Source organism: Sturnus vulgaris, chromosome 16 (genome assembly GCF_052056855.1).
Source record: "Sturnus vulgaris isolate bStuVul1 chromosome 16, bStuVul1.hap1, whole genome shotgun sequence".
Taxonomy (NCBI): Eukaryota; Metazoa; Chordata; class Aves; order Passeriformes; family Sturnidae; genus Sturnus; species Sturnus vulgaris.
The window spans coordinates 3,253,749-3,279,127 of NC_142258.1; the positions used below are offsets into that span (position 1 = coordinate 3,253,749).

The 25,379-nt window shown below is 47.7% G+C and overlaps 1 protein-coding gene across 5 annotated transcripts in view; it reads left to right on the plus strand.

Moving 5' to 3' along the window:
• Positions 1-25,359, plus strand: part of RNF216 (ring finger protein 216) — a 76,919-nt gene extending 51,560 nt beyond the window's left edge. For all 5 annotated transcript variants that reach the window (XM_088174282.1, XM_088174284.1, XM_014870687.2 and 2 more), the window contains 4 exons: positions 10,955-11,052; positions 13,394-13,616; positions 21,373-21,442; positions 21,878-25,359. In XM_088174282.1, the coding sequence (XP_088030408.1) occupies positions 10,955-11,052; positions 13,394-13,616; positions 21,373-21,442; positions 21,878-22,197 (711 nt within the window). In that variant the 3' untranslated portion in view covers positions 22,198-25,359. The remainder of the gene's footprint in view (positions 1-10,954; positions 11,053-13,393; positions 13,617-21,372; positions 21,443-21,877) is intronic.
• The last annotated feature ends 20 nt before the right edge of the window (positions 25,360-25,379 follow it).

The following is a 25,379-nucleotide window of genomic DNA, read 5'->3' on the forward strand; positions in this document are numbered from 1 at the left end:
GCTGCTGCTTTTTTTTTCTTTGCCTTCCCTTCCCTTTTGTCCTTCTTCAGAATGAGCCATCTGTGCTCCTCCACTGTGCTGGTGCCCACGTGCATCCCTGAGGGAAGCGGGAGAAAAGCCCTTTAATCCTTATAAGGGGGACGGCAGTGGCCTCTGGTGTTTCCGGAGTTTTAAGGAAGTCACTGAAGTTCCTCTTAGCTGACTCCCCTCCACAGAAATGTGACAAATGGGTCTTTTCCTTTTATGGCCAATAAGCCTGGTTTCCCTTTGCAATAAAATCCTGGGTCAGAAGTGGGAAGAGAGAAGTCGGGCAGGAGGAAGGGGCTGGTCTTACCAGAGCCCATTGGGTGGGGATGGCATTTGCAACATAGCAAATTCTAGGCTAAAATAAACCGAGTTACAACATCCACCCTGAGGTGATGGGTTTGTTTTAGATTTTCAGTCTTGTTGCTTAAGACAGCAATTAGGAATTGTGACTCTCCTTAATTTCATGGGGAGAGGTTTATCTGGTCCAAACCCAAAATGGTTTTCAGTGTCTGATTGAGTTTAGATAACTCTGATTGAGTCTAGATAAGCATAGGAGAACAATACACACTTCTTCTCTACAATCTCCTTTACACCAAGTGAAATGTCTTGGCTTCTTATGGATGTCTCAGAATAGTTTTCTTCCTGAACCCTGAAGAGCCATTCTGTACCCCAGTTAATGTCTGTGCCTGATGTTTGGCACTGGTGTCAGTCATTAGCTGAGAACAGGTAATGTCCCTCTAGGTGGTAATTGCTGATGGCTCAGACAGCCAAAAGCCAGCTTTGTCAGCCAATAATGTCTTTTACAAATCATCCCTGGCTACAAATGGTTTGATGAATTTGAACCTTAAAAGAATTTTTCTAATAAAGTCAATCTCCTGTTTCTTGCTAAAAGTGCTTCATATCCTGTTTCACGAGGTTATTGCAAATGGCTCATTTGGCATCGGTTAAACTGCTCCTTTTTTAAGTGGTACAGCTCATGTTTCTTCCATGCAAAACCTATTGGCTGACACTTTATTTTTGGTTCTTATATGGCACTTGAGAGACAAAAAAAACCCCAGTAACTGGTTAGGAGAGTCTTTTGTGATGATCCTGGGATTGTTTCATTCCAGCCACCCCTCACTAGATCACAGTGTCCGGTTGCAGGGGTTGCAGTTGGGACTTCTGTCTTGGAGAAAGATGTTTCCATTCTTGCTGATTGACAGTAGGGTTTGCTGCCATGGAAAGCCTCTTCCCCAGGGTCACAAACTGGTCAGCAGGAGCTAAATGTTTCCCCACATGCTGGGGAACCACTTTGGAAGTGGTTTTCAGTAGCATCCGCATATTCTTCAACTCTGTTTTAATGGTGGTGTGTTTGTGATCATGCTTTTTTCTTTTTTCCTTCCTATCCTTGTCTTTACAATAGACATCCTGGGAAAATGAGAACAGGATCTGGAAGTTGCTGTGGGGCTGGGGAAATGGCTGAAACCGGTCTGTGTCTAAATACCTCACTTGTGCTGCCAAAATGGTTGATTTAATCTCAGGGTATCCCACTCTCTGCGTTCTTGTCTGGCTCATACCCCTGTAAGGGTGTTGGACTTAATCCTTTCAGAGGGACTGCATGTACAGCATAGTTTAATAATCCACCCTTTGGATAATGTAACCCCACAACAGCAGTTTTGATCCTAACTTTATGTCCAGCCATGCCAAAGCTCTGTGTACTTGCAGTTCTTGTATTTTTTCCTTCTGTATGGGTGTAGGAGCAGAGTGATGATTTGTGTGTGGTAAAAGTGACCAGTGGACCCTCATCCTGCACCAGGAGCATCATTCCTCTGTGACCTGGGGTGTTAGGATGGCTTTCTCCTGAATCAAGGATTCTCCCCTCAAAATTGAATTGTTATCAGCAGTACAGCATGAAATATTCCAATTTGTTTTGCTGTTGTCATTGGGTCATGGCAGAAATTACTGTTGCTGCTTGGGAATGAGCTGTGTCTCAAACAGATCTCTGGAGATCTGAGGTGACTTGTGCTTTTGAGGGGTTTTGAGGGGTTTTTTTCTGCTTTTACAGATAACAGGCTTGCAACATCTCTGCTTTGTAGACAAGTCATGCCATGCAAATCGTTGAGCAGCATGCTTAATTAACCCCGTTCTCATGCAGGGGAAGAGGGGAACCGGTCTGGCCGATGGGTGTTTGTGAGCGTAGCAGAAAGGGAACTTTTCACTGGGCATTTCACAATGCCGAGGTTGCAGGGTGCTATTCCAGTCTCACTCCTGTTGTGTAGGGCTGTGTCCTGCACAGCTCTGGGAGCCCACAAACCTTGCCAGGGCTTCCAGGAGTTGTTCCTGGCCTCTTTTTCCCGGCCTCCTGCCTGGTCTCACGTGGCTGTGCAGAGCTCAGCTTGTCTTGCTGCATTAGCAGCTGTTGTTCAGAGCTGCTGCAGGTGCAGAGGCTCCCTTTGGAGTTGCTAACTCAGCTCAGCTTCAATGTCTGCAGATCTGAGGTGATTTTTTTTCTCTTGCTCCAAAGGGTTTCCAAGCCCCACATTTTTTCCACGACTAATAAAAAAGCGAATTGAAAGGGATTATATGACTTAGCTGAAAATTAAATTACAGGTTAAACAGTTTTTTCTACTTAGAAGACAGAATGTGTCCTGAATTACCCTCGTTTGGCAGGACATTGCAGCACTGCTCCATTAACCTGCCCGACCCCCCACAGGAGTTAAGGCAGCTTTGGTCAAGATTAGGCTGCTCTGGGGTCAGTAGCCCCTTGGCTCGGTGGCCTTAGGTGGCTCTGTCCTTTCTGCCTGGCTCCTTGTGGGAGGGTCCTTCCCAGTGTCCCTCTGCTCCCTGCAGCCTTGGGAAGGCACTTTGCATCGTGCAGGACCAAACAACCTTAGGAGAACTTTAAAAAACACCCACAGATTGTGGATTTGAGGGTTTTTTTCACCATTTTTGCACCAAACAGAAAGCCAGGCTCAGCTGGTGGGTGCTTTAAGTACAGGAGGGAATGGGAATGTTACTCTGGGGCTCTGGAAGAGGAATCAGCAAGTTGCCAGCACATCTATTTCCCTGATCAGTCTTCTGACTTGTTTTGTTGTATACTTGTCTGCTTGATGTATTTAATCATTGTTATTCAAATACCTGTACAAAATAACAGGTTTTATGCTGCAGGAGGAAATTCAATGCATTTCTGCACTGGAGCTCAGGTGTGAACTCTTTCACTACGTGGCACTGCTCAGTTATTTTGGTTTTTTCAGAGGTCTCAGCAGGCTGCTGCAGGGACATAGGTGCTGGTTTCTCCACTACCTTTTTTAAACACAGCAAATGAGCCACAGGTGACTCAGTGTCACCTTGGTGAAGGTGCAGGATGAAGGTTAGCAGTTCACAGAGCCATTTTCATACCTCTGTGGTAAATATTGTTTCTATAAATATTACAGGGCTGGCTGCCCTGTGCTTCAGTTCAGGGGTGTAAACGTGTCTTGTCTGCACAGTGCTCATGTGGGGAGCAGTGGGTAAGAAATAAATGAAGCACACAGGCATTAAAGCAGTAAATCATCTGAATTTCTGAGTTTTCAAGAAGGCCAGTTATCCCTTTGCTATCTATATTCTCGATCCTTGCTCATTCCCCAACATTTTTTTTGTTTATTTTTTGTTTACTCTGGCCTGTTTAAAGCTAGAAATGCCTTACTTTGGGGGTTTTCTCTCATTTGGGTTTCATTTCCCAGGCAACACAAGCTGTGCTTGCCCAGTATCTGAGGGTGGATTTGTACCCAGACCAAAGCTGTTTACCAGCATCAGTTCACCTTCCCCCATCCCTTGCTGGGGTTGTGATGATCTGGAGTGTGAACTTCTGTTGTAGGTAGAGATTGCAATTTAAAAGGCTCTAAATTGAAAACAAGATGTGTTAATGCTGCTAAATTACCATCAAAATTGCTATATTGCAGAGACTCCTTAAAAAGGGTTGTAGGTGTGTTACATAAACCTGGGTCTCCATGCAATTTTTGATGGAGGAAAGGACATCTCTAACAGAGTTCCTCTTGCTGATCTTTTTGTGTTATAATAAAATCTGGGAAACTGTAAGGGGAGAAAAAAAACACAGAAAAAATAGGACCAGTCTGGAGGAGGCTCTCTCCAGGTTCTGCCACCCAAAGGGTAGGGGTTTGTGTCTGGGGTGGGGTGATGGAGGAATTTGTTTGTCGTGTGGTGGTGTAAGAGGGAAGTTTCAAAATTAACTTCAGTAATTGTTCCTCCTCTCAGTCTCACAATGCATCGTTAGCAGGTAGCTCTGCAAATGAGATACCTTGCTTTTGTTAGCCTTTGCCTTCTTGGCATCCTTGGGTGCAACCCGTGGGTGACCTTCCGGAGTTATCCTTTAAAAAATCAAGTTGCTTGTCTTGAACTCTGAATCTGTGCCTCTCCCGAGATCTCTATTGTTTCCACCACTTCCACAGTCAGATTTCATCACTTGGTGTTGCAGCTATTGGAAGCAGCATCCCTTTTTCTGTGAGATTGTGCAGGGGATTACATGGATAACCTCCTGGATCTGCTCTGCTGAATTGAGTACGGGAATGTGCACTGGGGGAGGGCAGGAGGGGCAGCTGCTGAGGCTTTGAACTCCTCTGCCAGTATTTAATTATTTACCTTGGCTGGGAAGGCAGTAGCTGTTATCTGCAATCAGTGCAACAGATCTCGAAGCTGTGCTTGACAGCTACAGATGTGTTTCCAGTAGCATGTACTGGGTTCCTCTTAACTTCTTCCCTGGGAAGGAGGGATATGACCTCAGGTATAGTGATTCAGCCAACACAGTCGGTGTGAGGTCCCAGGATATCTTTAACCTGCCTTTCTAAAGTGGCCAAGCAGCGTTTTCCTCTACCTGCACTGCAGGTGGACTTGGGTTGGTCTGGGTATGTCACAGTCCCCCCTGTACCCAGACTTCCAGGCGTGCTGATCTGGAGAGATGCTCTGTGTGACACCAATCTGCTCAGGGCTGAGGACTAGCTTTTGGAAAAAAAACCCAAAACCATCATTTTGGTGAGGAGAGCTTATCCTTGTGAGAAACACTTGTTCCTCAGCTCAGGGGAAGGGCATCCTGGTGTGATGGATGTGTGATGCAAATACTCCAATGTTCTTTTTTGCAGCCAACCTGCTGCCTGCTCCTTTTGATGTATTTCTCACAGCCCTGGAACTTGAGAGAAAGTAGCTTTGAAACAAACATATTTCTTTATAAACATTCCAGAGAATGAAAAAAAACATAGTTTTGTTCAAGTTCAAATTAAACATGACCTTTCTCCATGAAAGAGCTGTTTCTCATACTCAGGTTACCCTGAGTGTGAGATCAAGGAGCAATTTCTTGAGCTACTGCTGTTTCCACCTCTGGTCAGCCACAGAGTCTGTGATGCTGAGCAGCACTTCTTGTGTGAAGCTGCAGATATTTTTGCTTCATAGGTCTCTAACCACTTCACCCACACCAGCAGCTGTTCTGGCCTTTTAAAGTCAAACTCTGGGGAGGGAAAAGTTTGTTTTCGTTTGGTCTGTGTGTTTCAGAAACTTCTGAATTACAGATATGAGATAATCCTAGTGACTTAGGCAAGAGGTGGGAATTACCACACATTTCTGGTTCTGAGATTTTGACACAGATGACACAAACCTTCATGGGAACCTGGAAGGAGACTGGAAGGAAAAGGGTATTGAGTATCTCCAGTATCTTAGAGATGGGGTGGGACTAAAATATTATACTCAACAAGAACAGGCAAAACAGAAGATATGGGTTTGGGCCATTATTTTTTTGTAATGGAGTTTAATATATGGCTATAAAAATGCTTAAATCACTCTTCTTAAAGATTGGACTCGATGGAGATCTTTTCCAATCTTAATAATTATGATTCTGTTCTATGATTCTTGGTGGGTTTTGGATATAAATGCACGTTTTCCTCATCCAGCTTTTAATCCCAGTCACTCCTAGATCTCTATTTGCATGCCTTGGCACATTCTTACAGCCTAATCCAAGCTTGTGCCTTTGCTTTATTTCTCCCTGTGACCTCTCCCCTTGCAGAAGGACTCGGGGCCGTGCTCAGGAGAGGAAACCTCCGTTTTTCCGCAGTTTCCCTTTCCTGCTCTGGGTCCCTGCTGTGTGAGCAGCGGCCGCTGAGCGGCAGCGCTGCCTGGGGAACAGCCGTGCTCCCGGGGGAGCTCCGAACCCACAAACCCACGGGTGTCCTCCCAGCAAAGTCCTTGCTCCATCACCCACCCAAGGCACGGCATTCCTTTATCCACCCTGCCTGGATTTAGTGTTTGGGGTTGGTACCTGCTGCCCGTCATGCCCGTTGTGTGCGGCTCCAGGACCAGAATGTTGTCACAGCAATTCACGCTGGGAGGAGCTTTCCCTGCACTAGGCAGTCAGGGATCTGTGGTGCTGGGTGTTTGTACATCTCTAAAGAGGGGTCTCTTACCCAAATGGATTGTCTTGGGCTGGATTATAACCTCTTTATCCCAGCTTAACAGATAGGAAATCCCAGAAACAGCCCTGAAGGCGTGTGTTCATGAGAGCTTATCCATGCTTAAAGGTTGTATTCATTTAGCCACTTCTGCATCAATTTTTAGTGAAGGTCAGTGCAGCTTTATGGACAGTGAGACTTTGTGGGGAGGAAGACTCTGTGGTTCTTTGTTTTCCCATTAACTCATCTGGTTGGGAATTGCAGCTCTTTAATTAAAGCAGCACAGTACAGCCTGGCCCTGAGGTGCTGTTCTGAGGCACTTGCATTCACATCTGCTTCTGGGTAAAGCTTGGCCCGTTTTGGGGTCAGCCTGTGCTATTGCATGTCCAAGAGCAGCAGGAAGCAGCGAATCAATCACTGTGGCTCTGTCCCAGGCTGCCTCACCTCCCTCTCGGCCAACATCCCCACGTGTGCCATGGGCGCAGAGACCGCTGGAGCGTGCACCTCGCCCTTCCTGGGGGATGCAGGGAATCGTGGCAGCACGAGGATTTAATTACCCAGCATATGGAGAGCTGAGAGGAGCTCGGAGCCACCACTGGGAGCAGAGGGCGGTGACGACAGCCGGGGCCATCGCCTGTTGTTGTTTAAGTCGAGTTTTCCCCCACCCTGCCTGCATTTTGCTCAGTCAGTAAATGGCTCTGTGTAAACTCCTACGGCACAAGCGGGAATGCCGTGGGCAGTCGGGCTGGGATCTGTGAGGATCATCTGATGTTTTTGTCCATGTGGCATTTGTTTAGATTGCAATTGGGAAAAGTGATTTCTGTTACTGTGGCCAAGAGAATGTGGAGACTGGCAAGGAAAAGTTGACTACTTGGGATTTTTTTACCCCCCTGCTGAGTGGGATGGATTTTGGAGAGTTATTTTTAGTTGATGGTAGAGTGGAGAAAAAGTCTGGGTTGTGTTTAAAACCGTAGCATCCATTGGAAGTACCAGCAGAAGTGCTGAGGAAGGTGGTAAATTCATATAAAACACTTCCTGCCACCTTCATTTAGTGCTGGGACAATTAACAAGGGTGTCGAAGGATTGTGCTGCCCACACTAAAAGCAGAGTGTCCACCCTTGGCCAGGCTGGCCCTGAGCACAGAAAGCTGCACATCCACCACTGACCCTGGGAACAAAGGATCCTCCTGAACCCAAACATGTTTGTGTTAATCCCGGCTGCTTCCTGGCAGGCAGTGAGAGGAAGCAGAGCCACTGCCTCTAACAGATGTACAGTGAGGAGATTACAGGGTGCCATTAAACACCCTCTCCATCACATCCTCCCTGGCCCTGGGCAGCAGTCATGGACTGTCCCAGGCTGCCTGCCAAGCTGGGGCAGATGTAACAGGCAGCAGATTCTTAATCTCCTGTCTTCATGCCTGGTTTGGAGCCGTTTGCTAATGCCAGGACTTCTTCAGCACCTAAAGCGTGAGCTGCCTTAGCTGTACCTGCCTTTGAAGAGGAGTGGGCTGGGAGAAGGCAGGAGAGCACGTGGATTTCTCAGCATCCAGAAATAATGCATTTAGAGCTGAAGTGCTGTTAAAGCTAAAACACAAGTGGCCCTACCTGAGCACAACAGGATTTGCTAAGGGACCAAGTGCTGAAGAAGTTGGGAAGGATCTTTGTTTTGGTGGACTGAGTAGCTTTTTGGCCACTACACGTGGAGTAGGTGATTTCAGGACTGGGAAGAGCTTGTTCCCTCTTTGTGGGTTTAGGTGGTGCCTTATATTGCTGTAGCCAGTCTTGGTGCAAATGCTGCTCTTCCCATGAAAATAATCTAGGTTGGTTGCAAAAAATCATCTATTCCACTGTGTGTTTAGGTTAATTCATATGGTAATGGGAGAGTATCTTCCATTATCAAACAAAGGGCTGGTTCTGAAGTAAAGGAATCCTTTGTGGAAATTGTAGAGTTCAGAATCGTCGTTGTGTGAGATGTTCAAAACTCTCATTGGCCAATTGGGTTGGGTTTGACTCAGTAGAAATTTAAAAAGGTCACTTTTCCTGGGCAAGGGCTGTGATCTCAGTTGTGGTACCAGAGCAGTAGCTGTTGTCTGAACCATGGGCTTCCTTCCCAGTTCTGTGTGAAGGGATCCAACAATGTGCTATTGTTTTGGGTAGAATAAGGGGAAAAATCACAACAGAATCTGCTAATGACACGTGTGTGGTGCATATTCCCAGGGCTGCCATGGAGAGGACGTGGCTCAGCCAGAGGCAGCACCAGGTGACACTCGGGAGTCAGGAAACCACAGGACTGTCCCCTTCATGGGGTGCATTGGCACAGGCACAGCTGCCTGTGGGTTTTTGCAGCTCCTTGAGGACAGCACAACTTGGGAAGGATCCCAGAAATGTGCACAGCTGTGCCGCAGTCACACGGGGAGCCAGATACCTCCTGTCGTGCCATCCCAGGAATCCACACGGCCATGCCTCTTCCCTTTCTCCTTGCCTGCACAGAAATCCCTTCTCCTGAGTGCAGGAGACAACTGTTTGGCAAATAACAGCAGCCTGGGCTCCAGGGAGAGCATTGTTTCCAGTAGCCACCAGGCTGGAGGCAGGAGCGAAAGGGAATGACTTGGGATCAGGGTCTAAGTGGCACCATCTGCTTCAGCAGGACATCGTTTGGGCAGCAGAGGAGGCTCCTGGAGTTAAGTAATTGGGAATAGCAGGCTCCTGGCTGGAAAATGTGCCAGCCCTCCTGGCAAAAAGCTGTTAAATCTCTGTTGCTGGCGTGTGGAAGCGGTTCTGTTGTAACAGGGCTCTTTTTAACCCTTGGTGTACGTAAAAAAAAAAAAAACAACCTAAGGCACTTTTGATCTCAGAATGGCATGTGGCCAGGTGTTGGGAATAAAGGGGAAGGTGGGTCCTCATGGAGGTGTGTGAACAGCTCCAAGTCAGATCCTCCTGTGCCGCCAGCAGCCAGATGTGGCCTGCCAAAAATGCACACAAAATGGTGCCTGTTTTAACAGCTTTAGCAGGAAAACGCAGGGTGTGATGAATGATTCATGAGAATCAATAGAACCCGAGGCATTTACTGCCCCTTAAAACCAGTGCCTGCCTGCCAAGGGGTGCATTTGCAAGGTGAGCGATCACAAAATCCTCTGTTGAGTTTGGGATGCAGTCACAGGCTTGGCTCCCCGTTTGCTCCAGCCCTTACCCTGCTGTCTGCAAACACGTCCGGCTCCCCAGCCAGGCCCAGGAGCCTTTCATTCTCCAGATGAAAGCACGAGCAGTTGGGCATCTCCCAGCGAGCACAGATACAAACAAGGCCCCATTTTGCATCCCCCCTCCTAGGGTGGCTTCCTTGGAAGCTTTGGCCTTCATCCTGTTTGTCTGATTCACGATCAAAAGAGTGTTGCTGCCTACGTGTGTCTTGAAGCATTTTCTTCTTTCATATATCACATAAACGTCCAATTTCTTCATTAAAATAAAATGAAGGTAATGCAATCAAGTAAAATTTGTCTCTACAGTGGTCATATTTTGCTGATAGTGAGACCAGGGCTGGGCAAAGCTCTTTTGGGACCTTTTCTGGTGTGCAGGGGAAAAGGATGCTGCATAGCCCGATGGGTTTTCCTGCCAGGGGGAAGGTTGGAGCTAAGAGTCCAGCCATCCTGAAGATTAAACAGTTGGATCGTAAAACATGTACTTTTTTCAAGTCTGGTCTAGATGTTTTTTAATCTTCCTCAAATTAAAGGAAAATCTCTTGTTTGACCCAAAACAGAATTGTTTTCTTTGGCCAGCCAACTGAAAAAAATCAGCTCTGTCCCTAGAGTTGGTCCAAGCTCCCTTCTCAGTTGTGCCTCCACAGCAATCCTGCTCCATGCAGTCTTGGATTAGAGCCTTGTTGCTAAATAATTTGAAGAACAAGAGAGTTCAGCCACTTGCTCTAAGTTTAGTCCAGCTATTCTGGTTAAGTTTGTAAATATTTATTTATACTCCACCTCAGTTTTATTGATGTTTGTCCACATTCTGTGTTTTTCAGCTGTTTAATAATTTATTTTATGAGATTTTGCAAAACAATATATATCTATATTTGCTTGTGTGCCTGGTGAAGCTGAGGTTTTGATGTAACCTACAGGGTTTCCATTAATGGTGGAATTAGAACTCTTTATATGAAGGTGAAGAGTTTTGGTCAGGAAACAGATGAACTTGATGTCCTTTGGCACCACATTTTTGCCTCTGCAGTCTCCTCTGGGTGGTGACTGGTGGATCTGGTCGCTGTCCCATGAGTTTTAGGTGATTAGGATTTATGGATTCATTTTGTATCTATTTTCTTGTGCCTTCAAAGACCTTTGGCTCCCATTATCTGTGGCCTTTGGTCTCCAACGGAGGACAAGCCTGCAGACCACTGTACCATCCTGCCAGCCCCACCCTCACCTGAGAACCTGCAGCTTGATGGGGGAGTTTTTACAATTCTTAAAACTGTTAGTGGTGTGCTGGGTCTTTTTTCTTTTCTTCTTCTTTTAATGTTTGTTATCCCCTCAGGAAACGTGTCGGAAGTGCCAGGGGCTGTGGAAGGAGCACATGAATCTCACCTGTGAGCAGCTGGCTGAGAAGGATGACATCAAATACAGGACATCCATGTAAGTGAAACTGCACAACCAGGGGAAAACAGGGAGGAGGATGAGCTGGGAATCACAGCACCTTGTCCCTCAGTTTCTGCTGGCTGTCACTGCCTTCCCCAGGAAGGTCTCAGGGATGGCAGAGCTCAGGGGTCAGACGGCTCCCAGGATGGGATTTCTGTCTGTGAAAGATACTTGGCAGCAGATCCAGCTGGCAATTTGAGAACGTGGGAAAGTTGTCACCAGCCCAGCCTGCTCCTCTGGCTGGCCCAGTGTCTGCAGGCTGGCACCTGGTCCTTCTCCAAGGTGAGAAACCCCCATTAGCATTGCTGGGGGGAGAAGGGAGGGAGGCAGAGGAGTGGATTGAGTCACAGTCAGTCGTTACTACCCTTTGAAAATCTGGAGTGGAGACCTGCACTGTTTGCTCAGCTGCTGCTTTGTGGGAGAGGATGTGTTTTCCTCCAGAAGCTTTTGCCTGTTTCTAACCAGTTTGTAGGAACTGTTATGAAGTCCAGTCACATTTTAAAATATGCAGATGTAAATCTTTCCTGTTACCCTAAGATATTTTACAGTTTGATTTCTCTCTTATCTACAGTAAATGACAAAATCCTCTGCCTTTAGGAAACAAGGGGATTTTCATCCATGGAGCTAAATGTCTGGGGCAGCCAAGTGGGACTTGCCCACGTTGCCCAATGCCTTCCTCTCTGATTTAGAGTCTGTCTGGCATGAGTAGAGGTTGGAAAGCTCCACCACTGGGATTTCAATGACTGCTGCTTGCTCGTCTCACAGTCCCTAGTTCAGAACAAAATCTTTACAGATTTGATATGACTTTTTTTCTCTGCTGATCCTTTCGCTGTAGGAAAGAGGGATGAGAGGGAGGAGGAATGAGTTGTCATGTCCCTAATAAGGAAAAAAAAAGCAACAGTTTCAGAACCTTCAGCAGATTGTGTCTGTGGATAGATGAGTCTAGCTGCCTCAATACAATAAAAACTTCCTTTTGAAGCCTTGCATAAGGAAAGGGAAACCCAGCTGGAGTTCAGGCTAAACTTCCTGCCTTGCACAAAGTTTCCAAAAAAAAAATCTGCATCGACAGCATCCTGTTGAGTGGCGGAGGGAAGAGCAGCTGCAGCTCCAAGGAAAGTCACTCTCAAGTTGGGTTTTTGTGTCTATTTTTAGCACATCTCCACATGCCTGGGTGCAGGTCGTGCTGGGTATAGCTGTGTGGGAACCCTGGGTGTCTGCAAGGCTGGGAAGTTCCCACCTCACCATTCCCTGCTCCCTCGTTGTGCCGATGGAGCAGTTTGTGGGGCTGTGCTGTAGCCTGGTTCGCTGCTGTGGTCCTCAAAAATACCTCCCTGCCATCTCCCAAACATTTGTTAACTTTGCAGATGCACTGAAGCAGCTGGGTGGAGATGCCTGGCTAAGGATGATCCTTCCTCAGTGTCAGAAGAATTGTGCTTCCCTCCATCAAAACACGCTGGCTTTGCTCTACTGTCATCAAATTTCACTTCTAGGTTGTGAATTAAAGTGTAACGTGATCTCCAGTGGTCAGAAAATTGGCCCTCAGGATGATAATTTATATTCTCAAGTCTTTTAATTAAATGGCTGAGCCTTTCTTCATTTCTGTGCCAAAATAGTCTTGCTGTGAGCTGAGCCTGTGCTGGAGCGTGTGTCCCTGCCAGGGTGTCCTTTGGGAACAAGGACTGAGCTTTGTCCTGGATTCCCACTTGTGCTCTGTTAGACGAAAACCCATCCCTTAGACCTAAAGCAATAACCTCTGCAAAATGTGTGTAGGGAATCTTGGAGAAAAGAGAAGGCCTCTGTGGGGAAACATGTGATTATTTTTCAGTTACTGATTTAAATTTAACAAACACTAAGTAAATCTGGAGCATAGCAGCCAGGCTTGGAAAAGAACAATATGGTCATGGCAACTATGTAGCCAGAGCAACAGGCAAACATAAAAGCTTGAGGTGACAGCCAAATGTTTGCTTTTCCTGAACTTTATCTCCTTGGCTGTGTTTTCCTTCAGCCAGCTCAAGCATCCATTGCCCTTTGGCCCTTGAACTTGCATCTCAAATTCCTCTCAAGCCAGAGCCTGGTGCTTTGGCTCTCATGGAAACCAGGATCAGGGCTGCAGCATGCAGCCAGTGATTGACTTTTTCTCACTTATTTTGTTCTGGAGTTGTCGTGGGCTGGCTCCAAGTGGAGCTGAGCCCAGACTTCCTTGGAACAGCAATGGGCTTGTGGATGGGATCGGAGGAAAGAGGAGGGGGTTAAAGCCTCACTGGGGTAGTGTAACAGTAATTTTATCACAGTCTGGTGAGTGCAAACACCCCCTTGCTAATTCTCCCTCGTCTTGCAGAGAGGAGAAGATGACAGCTGCCCGGATTAGGAAATGCCACAAGTGTGGGACGGGGCTGATCAAGTCGGAGGGCTGTAACCGCATGTCGTGCCGCTGTGGTGCCCAGATGTGCTACCTCTGCAGGGCTGCCATCAACGGCTACGACCACTTCTGCCAGCACCCCCGCTCTCCTGGGGCACCCTGCCAGGACTGTGCCAAGTGCTCCCTCTGGACAGACCCCACAGTAAGTAACAAAGGGTTTTTGTGAATGATTCTCACCCCAGTTTCAATCAGCATCCACACCGGCGCGTTGAAATACACACGTTCCAATGGGGGAAAATGTGTTAGCCAGGACAATTTTTACCTTTCCCAAGGCAGCTAAAAAACCACACTGGGATCCTGCAACAGCACAGACTCGCATCTCACCACAGCTTGGAAGGAGCTGGCGTTGCTTTAGGGAAAATCAGCTCCTGTCAGATGAGGGCTTTGGCTGGCAGTGCTCTGAGTGCTCTTCTGGAGAGCAAGGCTTGTGGAAGGAGCTGGTGGGGAGCAAATGCTGGCAGCAGACACAGTAGCCAGCATTGGGTTTATTGGGACCCATTCCTGCTTTTGCAGCTGAGATGGTCTTGGCATGACTTGACATCTGGAGGCAAGGGGAGTTGTGGTTTTGGTGCCCAGATGATCTGACTGCTGGCTGTGAATTCTCAATGAGGCTGTCAGAGAGATTGACCCATCAGAAAACTGTCTGCAAGCCCAGAGTTGTAGTTGGGTCCATTCTCAGGGCTGTTGTCAACAGCTGCAGAGGGAGAGCTGAAGTGTGGAGTGAGCTGTGAGAAAAGCTGTAGTAATTTAATACAGCTCGTATCTGTGACAGCCTTGGGAAAACTTGCTGCAGCAAGTAAGTCTCTGTAAATAGAGGTCTTCAATACTGTAAATCCAGGAATGTTGGAAGGAGCAGGAGTTGAATTTCCTGATTGTAGCAAAGCCGTAGAGCAACATGAATGTGGATCTGCCTTCCCAGGGTTTGCCTGAACTTCCTTTTTCCTAGTGGTTCTTTGTCTTGGGTCTCTGCAGCTTTCCAGGCTGTTCCCAGCCCTCTGTCTGCAGGGAATGTGCACAATCCTGCCTCTGCACAGAGCCAGGGAAAAGCCACTCTAAATCTCTCCCTTCTACCTCCAGGCTCTTGGGGATCTCCCAGCAATGTCACAACCAGCATAAGCTTCCAAATCTTCTGCTTGCCTGCTTTTATTCCCTGAATTATCCTGTCAATGTGAGCTGTTAAACTACACACAGACACCTCCTTGCAGGCACCCCTGTAGCGTTTCTGACACCTGGTTCTGAGTTTCTTGGATTCCTGTCCCACTCCTCCTCCTTTTCCAGCAGGATGCGATTCAGGGTTCGGCAGTGCTGGCATCCGTTGTTCCTGTCAGGCTGCTGATTGTGCTGGGGGATGGCATTTGTTCAGAGCCAGAGAAAACATGAGGCCTCTCAAAAAAGCTCATACTGTACTTTCAAATAAATAAATAAATAAGCAGCACAAAGAGGCCACTGTCACCAGGCCCTTTCCACCTCTCTAATTAACCAATGTTGTGGCAAAGAAAAATTTCCCGCTGTCAGCACAGAGCTGGCACTGCCTGCTCTTTTATTATTTAATAATTTTTTGGATGATGGAGTGCTGGTGGGCTAGGGAGGTGAGGCTGGGTGACTGTCCTTGCTGCAGTGCAAAGAGTAACACAAAACTCAAGTGTTGGCTTGAAGCTGCAATGATGGTGGGTACCTGTGTGCATGGTCTTCCCTCATAAGGGACGTAGGGACACCAACCCAACCCCTCCAGGGTGATCTGTGCTCTCATATGGAAACAGGAGTTAGCCTCTTTAGGGAAACAGAATTTGAGTCTTGACATGGAGATTTAAAAGAGTTAAAGATCATTACATCAGTAGAGTTCTGTCCTTTACCAGGGATAACGTCCATCCAAGGCATGAACTTAGAAGGATCTGGTTTGAGTCTAAATCCCTATTATTTACAGCATAATTCAGTTTTCTTTAAAATAAGGAACCTTTGTTCTTTTGCAAATGTTTAATGTTTTCCCAGTCTGAAACAATTCTCGTGAAAGTATAAGTAAACCTATTCATTAGCTTGGGTCAAAAACAAATTAAAGACAGTCCTCTAGGAATGGCAGCATCTGTTAGTCTTTGTCTCAAATGATCTTGAGAGAGTAAAGCAGAGGCTTCAAAATTTCCCATAATTAAAGGTTAGTTAAAATCTTGTCCCTAAGCTGTAATCAGGCTGGAGTCTGATTTAAAAGTATTGGTGCAATATTTGCTGGCTCTGAAACAAGCTGCAGCCATGCTGTGGTAAGCAGCTTCCAGGGGGGCCAGGCAGGAACTGTTGAATCCCTGCATTTCTTCTGGAGCTAACTGGTGCCCTGCACCCCTGTAGGAGGTGCCAGGAGCCCTTCCTAGGCAGCTGCTCGGCCAAAAAATGTCCTCGTGTCCCCCAGTCCATGCGGGCTCTGCTCTGCGGGAGCTGCAGGAGGGGCTGATGCAACATTGCCAGAGACAAAGCTCGGGAGGGAGCAGTGGGAATAAAGCTGTTAGAAAGCATCCAGAGGAGAGATGGTGGAGGGCCTTGAGGGGAAGCTGTGTGAGGAGTGGTTGAGGCTCTTTGGTTTGTTCAGCTGGAGAAGACTGAGGGGAGACTCATGGTGGGCTGCAGCTCCTCCTTAGGGGCAGCTCCAGTCTCAGCTCCTTGTGAGCAGGAGCAGGACCCAGGGAATGGCTGGAGCTGTGTCAGGGCCGTTCAGGTTGGATTCCAGGGAAAGGTTCTTCTCCCAGAGGATGCTGGAGCACTGAAGAGACTCCCCAGGGAATGGGCACAGCCCCACTGTGACCATTCAGAGCTCCAGGAGCATTTGGACAGCACCAGGCATAGGGTGGGATTGTTGGGTGTCCTGTGCAGAGCCAGGGATTGGATTTGATGATCCCAGCTCAGGATATTTTATGGTTCTACTAATTGGCTCTGGGTTGCAGGGGCTGTGTTTGTCCTGATTTCTAAATATCTGTAGCAAACCTAAGGCTGCTTTGTGCATTTCATCCAGTTTTTGCAAATCCTGGGATGCAATATGATTAATGCATTCTGGCTGTTTTGGTAAACCAGGTTCTGCTCTCAAATGTATTGTTTTGAATTTAATACTCATCTTTGGCCTATCAGTAATATTGCACAGAGGCTTTTTTTTGCCTTTAAAGTTTTAAGATGTTTTCAGTAAACTCTTAAAACCCTCCCAAAGGCCCATCATTAAAGTTCAAAGCAGAAGACTAATCATCATGAGGTGTTTGCAATTATCCCTCCTTCTGGTGTTATAAAAAGATGATGTTGAGAGAAGACTGTGTAAAACTTCAAATGCATCGAGGAAATGCATGAAGTGCACAATGCTGCCTTTAGGATTTGGAAGCGGGGGGAGGAAGCTCCCCTGAATTTAGGATGTGGGGTTTGTGGTGGGTTTGGGGTTTTTTTTAACTGCTATAAAATGCCTCAATCATAAGCATATGGTGAATGCAGGGAATTCACAGAAAGCCATCGATAGGGAATGCCTGTTGCTAAAATAACTCTGCATTTCTTGAACGCCGGCGAGCGAGCGCTTCGTCCCCATCGCGGCCCCCCTTTTCCTGCAGCACTGCGGATGCCCTGTTCCAGTTACAACACAGCCTGCTTTTATCCCTGCTTCCTGCTGCATGGAGGAGCACGCTGGAGACAGCCCATGCCTGTTCTTGCTCAGGCTCTCCGCAGCTGATCTGGGAATGATTTGAAACAAAACCCCTTAGTCCTTTGGAAGCCTCCGTCGTGAAAAATCATTTCAAGTTTATTAGGAACGGCTGCGGCCACACGTACGTGGAAAGAAAAAAAGCAGTAAAGAGGCAGAAAGGGGGAGGCAGCGGTGCTGAAGCACTTTCTAAAGTAGAGGAGGGGTTAAGAGCCCAGAAATAGGCACCAGGACTCTTGTTTTCCCTCTTTTCAGGAGGCGGCAGCCGCTTCCCGGTGACACTTAATAATTAAAGATAACGAGAAGCGCAGGAGATAAAAACAGAGCTTTCAAAAGCTCCCTGGATGGCACTTTTGTTCTGGGCAGAGGAGGTTTTATTTGGGGGGAGGTTGTCTCTATGTGACTTGCTGAGCTTTTATCTCCTTTGCTGCTGTGTTTTCTCATTCCCAAGGGCAGTTTGTTTCTCCAGCAGCTCTTCCCGCTTGTGGCAGGGCCCTGTGTGGATGCTGGGTGAGGCTCCTCTGCAGCAGCATTGTTGTACCGGGCCTCCCTGCCATGAAAAGGTGCCTCTCATAGCAACCCAGCCCTGCTCCCCGGCTAATCCAGCCACAGACCGAGCCATCCGTGCCGCTGCGATTGGCTCCGTGCTCGCCGCATTCCCTGGATTCAATGGGAGAGGGCTGAAAGGAAAAGCTTCCTCCATGCCAGAGCCTTTCCCAGGTGGGGGATGGCAAGGCCAGGCTCCCACACTGGCCAGGGATGAGCTTTTGTTTTCCTTGGCTACGGGATGGGCTGCAAAGAGCATCCCACTGCCGAGTCTGGGGCAAAGCTTGGTCCCGTTTTGTCGCTTGAAAACACAGCAGCTGCTAATGACCACGTCTGCTTTCTGCAGATAAAAAGGGTGAATGCATCTCAGAGATCCTTTGCATTTTTCTCTTGACACCTCCCTTCTCCCGTGATGCAGCAGAGTGTGGGGAAGGGCCGCGTTGTAGCATTGCCCTGCATTTCCTCTTCGGCAGAAAATCCAAATTACATCTTTGCTCAAAAAAACTGCCCAGTGCTGAGACCATCCCCCCCAGGCTTGGGAGGTTGGCTTTTTTCTTGTTTTCTTCTTTATTTCTTTTTCTGCTTTTTTTTTTTTTTGTCTTGCTGTAGGCAAGGCAGCTGACAGGAAGATGACTGTTAACTTGACAAGATAAATGCCTTCAATCCACACAGCCTGTGAACAGGCCATTAAAATTATAATCTAATCCTTTAATAAGGGACTTGAACCCACTCAGGGAAATGGACACAAGGAGCTTTTGAAATCCTTCTGCAGCCTCCACCCCATGTGATGTTAAAAGGTTTCTCACCACAAAACCAGCCATAAGTGTGCTAATGAAATCTTAATTTTTGGTGTGGGTGCTTTACCCCTCGATGAATCTGTCATCTTTCTAATTACTGTGGTATTAAAAAACAGCCTTTGCTTCCAAAGAATTAGAAGTGTTTTGCAAGATTCACTAAAATAGCACCAGGACTTGTTTGTTGTTTTTTTTTTTTAATTCTGACCTAATACACAATATGTATTAGGCAGAACTTGTGGCATCAGCTTTTTTTCAGAACATCCTAAAATTATCTTGCTGTTTACATATCGTCAATTCCTTTGTTCCATCTGGGACGTGGATCTTTCCTAAATACTGCAGGTATTCATCATTTGCCAAATTTAATGTCAGCCTCTTAAGTAGGAAGGTGCTTATTGTGCAGTGTATTTTTTTAGTCCTTTTTATATTAATGGATACCAGTCTTTCAGAAATACTGGTGCAAAAAAAAAAAAAATTCCAAGTCTTGGTATGTGGGATTAAGTGTAAGCACTTCTTAACTTTCCAATGGGAAAATACACTTTTATCAGCAGAGAAGCAACAGGGCTGATAAGTTCTGTTCTTGGAGATGTGCTTTGTTGTGGCTCTGCTGTGATTTGTGGTTTCAGAGCCAGTCAGGAACTCATCATCCTGATGCAGGTCTGTTCCTGGCAGGTTTTCAATGCAGGGTGTGCTGTGAGCTCTGCCCCTCTTGGACCCCCGAGGGGCTGGAGCTGAGTGGGGGTCTGTGGCTGCTGCACTTCGGGGGGATGTGTTTTATTTTGTCCTAGGGAGCTCTAGGGGTCAGTTTGGAGGTCTGGCAGATGGGGTTTGCTGTTCCCTGTTTCCCCTGGTGCTCTGGGAGCTGCAGTAATCGAATCCAGCATCACCTTGGGTGAGTGCAGCTGGCTCCAGCCCCAGGGCAGATGGATGTGTCCAGCCCCATTAGAGGGAGGTCAGCTGCAGTTTAAACTGGAAGGATGGAGGGTCTGGTAAAGTTGTCTTTGATGTGTCCAGTTCTGGGCAGGACTGAGCAGAGCTGCATTGGGGTGGTGACAGGAAGGGGAAGCACCACTTCACAAGATGAATCATAGATTTTTTTTGTTTGGAAAGGACTTTAAAGCTCATCTTGTTCTACCTCCTGCCATGGCAGGGGCACTTTCCACTGTCCCAGGCTGCTCCAAGCCCTGTCCAGCCTGGCCTTGGGCACTTCCAGGGATCCAGGGGCAGCCACAGCTTCTCTGGGAATCCATGCCAGGGAAGAGTTTACTCTGTAATCACAGAGTAAAAGCATTTCGTTAAGTTAAAGGACACATTTCTAGGCTTTAAGGTGAGGTTTATCCTTTGTGTGAGGAAAGGAGATACTGGGTGATCTTGTTCAGCTGAGCTTAAAATACATTTCTTGTCACAAAAACCTTCAGGTGCATCTTCTCTAGTAAGCGGCAACAAAATGGGAGTGGTGGCTGTGTCCATTTTCAACAGCATTGCAAAATATAGTCTGAGAAGGAAAAAGAAAAAAAAGAAGTCTTAAAGCTTAAAAACGAGTTTTGAGACCACTGCTGGGGCAGCAAAAGAGCAGGGGTTGTTTGGTTGCCTGTGGAGCATGCCCAGGTGGTTTTCCAGGGAGGAAAACTGATACCTGGGGGGTAGTTAGGCATTCCATAGAGGCTCAGAAGAGCCATTCTTCAGCAGCTTTTATGGAGATAGATAGGCTGAAATTAACAGCCCATGCAAGCAGCCTGCTTGGGGGGAAAAAAAAAAAAAGCATCTCCTGGAAAGTCTTAATTTTAACCATTGACTCACAGAATAATAAAAGGGAGGGAAGTATTGAGTTTTTGGCTTTCTGCACATTAAGATAACTTCAGTCTCCCAGGGAAACCTTATCTGGTGGTGGAGGAGGGGATTCTCCATAAGCTTTCCAGGCTGTACATGTGCAGGACTGTCAGCTGGGGACTGAGAAGCTTAAAATCATTTCAGTGTAGCTGCATGCATGTAGCATATTTTGGATTTAGTTCCAGAGCACTCTTCAAAATAAAGGATATTTTTCACGTTAAGAGTGTTCAGGAAGAAATTTCTGTGTTTTGGCAGTACTGAAATTAGGGTGACTAAAACAAGCAGAGTCTTGTGCTTTGTGAAGTACTTGGGGCTCAGGGTTCCAAACACTGTCCTGGAGGTTTTGGCTGCTCTCCCTGAAATCTCCAGGTTTGGTTTCATCCCCACAGACATGCAGAAACTCACCTGAGGCTTCATGGCATCGTTGGATCTTACTGATACTCCTTTGAGTTAAGAGAACTGAAGGTGATGAGAGGCAGAAGGACAATTTCAACTTCTGGCTTGTCCTTATGTTCTCAGTGAGCAGCAGCCCTGAATATTCTTGCTATAACCTCTAGACAGACATTAAAGAAACATATTTCGATTTATGCCCTTCTCAGAGTTACAGATAAGATCTAAATGGCACCATTTAGCTACTAGAGCCAGGATTTAGGTTGTGTTAATTCCAGCTGTTGGGCCAAAAACTCTACAAGTGCTAGGATAATGTAAATATTTAATAGACTATTGCCATTAAAAAGATTAACAGCTCTTCAGAGGGGTGGAGCTGGGTCGCAGTTCTCTGGTTTCCATCAAGTCAATGAATTTTAGTGCTGATCTCCCTGGAAAGCTGATCCAAGCATCTTGGTCATACTCCATAGAGTGTTAGGTTATTTGTGCTGCTGCAGTTCTCCCATCACAGCTTTGCTTTTGGGTAAATCTAGGCCAGCCCCAAAAGAGGACAATTCAGCCAAATTAGTCTTTTTTGGTTTCTCCCTGTGAAAATGTGCTGAAAAGAAAAGCAGCATTGAGAGAACAGAAAGCTGTTGCAGCAGGAATTTTCCTACTGATTCTTGGTATTCCTTGATTTCTAGGAAGATGATGAGAAGATAATTCATGAGATTCAGAAGGAGGCTGAAGAGGAGCAAAGGAAGAAGAATGGGGGTAAGTTCACTGTCAGGATCAGACAGAGGATGGATGATGGGACAGCCCAGGGTTCCCAGCTACTGATGGGTCTCTGGACCTTCACTGGATCCTGTTCCTCCTGGGAGCTGGTCTGTTTTTAAAGTGCTGTTGCTGGGATTGTGAGCAAGCACAAGATTTGTGTCCAGTTCTCGTGTGGCACCAGCGTTGGGGATGTCTCTGCTTGGCAAAGCTGCTGAGGGGCAGCAGCACCTCTGAGCTGTGCCATGGGGGGTACAGGTCCCACAGAAGGAAATGTTCCCCCTTTGTGGGGTGGTGATGGTGAAAGGAGCCAGGCTGGAGAGCTCCTGGAGCAAAGGCCAGCAGTGATGCTGTGCAATGTGCTGGGGAGGGCACAGGCCAGCTCAGGGCTCTGTGTTTGTGGGGTGACTGCTCTGTGCTCTCCTCCCCGTGCAGAGAACAGCTTCAAGCGCATCGGCCCTCCCGTGGAAAAGCCCATGGAGAAGATGCAGAGGATCGAAGTCATCCCCAGGCCGGTTCCTCAGAACTTCCACCAGCCCCGGATGGCCCCGTACCCCTTCGTGCACCCCCCGTTCCCTCTGCCCCCCGTGCGCCCCATGTACAACAACATCCCCCTCAACATCGGCCCCATCCCCGCTCCCTACGTGCCCCCCCTGCCCAACATGAGGGTGAACTTTGACTTTCCCCAGATCAACGTGCAGCTGGAGCACAACCTGCCTATGCACTTTGGCCCTCAGCCCCGGCACCGGTTCTGACCTGCCCCCCCACAGCGCTTGGCAGAGTCACCACAGGGCAAAGCCACCCCATAATGTCACCCCCTCCCCGCTCCAGCCCCTCTGGGGTTTAGCCAGCAGCCAGGGGACTCTGTGTCCCTGCACTGCACCCTCTCTAGGGCTTCTCCAAACCAATCCAACTTTTTCAACCTGTGCTGCAACAGGGTTTGGTGCTACATTTCCCAGGGGTGGAGTTTCCCCCCTGAGCTGGGCATCCAGATGTTTTGTTTTGACAAAACCTGTTCAGGCAGCTGTTGGGAGGAAAAGTGAGACTTTGTGGAACACAGGGAGACAACAGTTCCTTGGGGAATTTCCAAAACTCCTGTCTTCCTGCTGGCCAGAGCAGCAAAGTGAGTCCCGGGGGATGGGAGGAGACATTTGGCATCTGAGTAAGTATAAGACCTTCAGGAGTGAGGTAACAGCAGGCAGCTGCCCCAGCCTCCTGCCTGTGGTGAGGCTCAGGGCTGGGGTTCCTGTGTGTTCTCCAGCATCCTTGCATCCTGCTGGCACCTCTCAGCAGAAACTAATTGCTCAAAAGCAAGTCAATGTAGCATTTTTAGTGTTCCTCATTCTCCAGGCAGAGCGAGGGGCTGCAGCAGCCGTCCCATTGCTGAGGTCTTGGTAGGAAACCCAGAGCCATGTTCTGTTTGGGGGTGTTAGGAACTGGCAGGAGATTTGGGCACCCAAATCTTTGGCTGGACTGAACTTGCCCCCTTTGAAGGGCTCAGTTTTTTCCCCAAAGGTGTGTGCCCCTCAGCTTCTGAAATGTGGCCTTTGCTTTGCTGTTCTCATCTGGTGTCCCAAACCTCCCCCAGCTCCTGGCAGCAGTGCTCAGGCAGCTGCTGGAACCACCTGGAGCCAAAGCTGTGCCCTTTATTGCAAAAACTGCCTGGGAAACACCCAGATAGATGTGTAGGCAGTGATGTGTCCCGTAGTAGGAAAATTGGGAATGTTCCCCGTAGCTGCAGCCATTTGTGAGAGATTGGGTATGGGGGCTCCCAACCCAATGGGCAGCTGGAGCCCCATGCTGCAGGAAGCTGGCTGCTTCCACAGCACCAAATAACTCATGAAAATGTGTGTGTCAGCTCAATTGGCTTTGGAGAAGCGTGTTAAAAGTTAAACCCGAGTATTGCTAGGCTTAGAAAGTGAGGGAAAAGCAAAACTTCCTTGTGAGAAGTGGGGGGTGCAGTGCTGGGCTGTGGGAGGAGGGTGGCACGAAGCCCTTTCTCCACAGCCCTTGGCTGTGCTGTCTGGTACAGGCCCCATCTAGAAAAGAAAATGGTTGGAGTGGAAAAAAACCCTTTTCCTAGGAATGTTGGGCTGGCTTTTAGCAGCCCAGTTGTGCTGTTGTTCTCCAAATGTTTTGTTCTGGCCTTCATCCTGTTCTGTCCTGCTGGGAACTCTCTGGGTGCATTTCCCCTCTTGTCATTCCCCCCTGTATTTCAGCATCCAGGTGTTTTGTGAGTTTATTTGTTTTTTCAGGTAAAATTCCCTGTCTCCACCTCACAGCTTCTGCCAAAGCCCCACGTGCAGCATCCCGGGACCCCGATCCCCTCGGGTGTGCAGGGAGCACTGGGCACGGGGTGTCAGAGGGATGCTCCTGCACAGGGGCCTGGGACAGCATCTGGGGACTGTCCTCCCCAGGAGAGTCTCCCAGACAGGGGGACTTCCATCCTTTTTGGAGCTGAGTGTTCTTCCCCTTGCCTGTGGGTCGAACATTCCCTGTGGAGCGCTCCTCTGTGCCGTGGCCTCTCTGGCATTAATAACCAACTGCTGTTCCCTTGCTGCTGGAATTTTTTATTTTGAATGAATTTATTCCTGGCAGCAGTCTAGGGGCTGCAGGAGCTTTATCACTTGCTGCTCAGCTGGGCTTTGACCAAGTTTCAGTCCTGCCTTGCACTGACTGATTCCTGCAGCAGGCAGGAGCAGGAATCCTGTTGGATTTGGACAGTGAGGGCTTTGTCACAGCAGCTGCTGAGAGAACAGACCCAGGTCAGAAGAAGCTGTGGTGGCTTCCTTATGGAAAGGGAATCCTGTTTGTTTAATAGCTGAGGTTTTCTGAGCTCAAGGGCTGGTTTGGATGAGCCCTCCAGACTCTCCAAGGCATCTGCCCTGCCTGGTGAGTGCAGGAAGGATCAGGCAGTGGAGGGGAGGCACAGCTCAGCTGCTCAGCCAGTGGCCCAAGCCATGAAGGAACTAGGATGGTCATCCAGCAAAAAGTAGTGGTCCAGTCCCATCTTTTGGTGCATGTCCAGGGATGTGTGGGCATGGAGAGCAGAGCCTTGGCAGAGGGAAGTGTGGATGTGGAGCAGAGGGGCTGGAGAAATGTCAGCAGAGGTGGCAAGGGGAGGTTGGGGACTGTGATCCATTGGGGTCACTGCTGCCCTGGCACAGCTGTCATGGTCCTGGAGGAGCCTGGAGGATACAGAGGGAAGAGAGAGTTCCCGATGTCCCCTCCCAAAGCCAAGGGCTTATCTATGTCCAGGAGAGGATAAATCAGTGCCTGGTCTGTGATGTGCAGGTACACCATGCCCAGCACTGCTCCTCTCCCCAGGGAAACACCCATGGCACCCAAAACTTGCAGCCCAAGCACGTGGCTGCTTCCCCCCTCTAACCCAGGAGATCTCAAGTTGTTTCTGAATCTGTGTCAATTTATTTAAAAAAAGAGGAAAAGCCCAAAATTTTCTGAGCCACCCAATCCAGCCTTGACTTGGTCTCTAACTCTTGCATCCCACTTTCCCTCCTGCCCCACAGTCTTTGGAACCACTTGTTTAAAGATTTTGAAGGCGATGAAGAGGTTGCTGTGCCCAGGCTGATCCCATAACAGGTACTTCTTACAGCTAATTGCAGTGTCCCATTTACTTGCCTTAAAGGTGGAGAGAGAAACTTAGTATTTGCACTTAGCAAAACGTTGTATTAAAACAAAAAAGAAAGACCTGTAAAGATGTGCATGTTCTGCAACTTTGTATAACAATAGCTGAAAATAAATAGGTGGTTTATTAAAAAAAAAAAGGAGAAAAAAACCAAAAAATATTTTTCTTTACCTTCTGGTAGTAAACAGTTCTAATATTCTGTGTGTAAAAAGTTCCTGTATTATATTGTAATTTGAATTTTTGTAAATAAATTTGTGCACTCTGGCTTTCACTTGTGTACTTTTCATATAG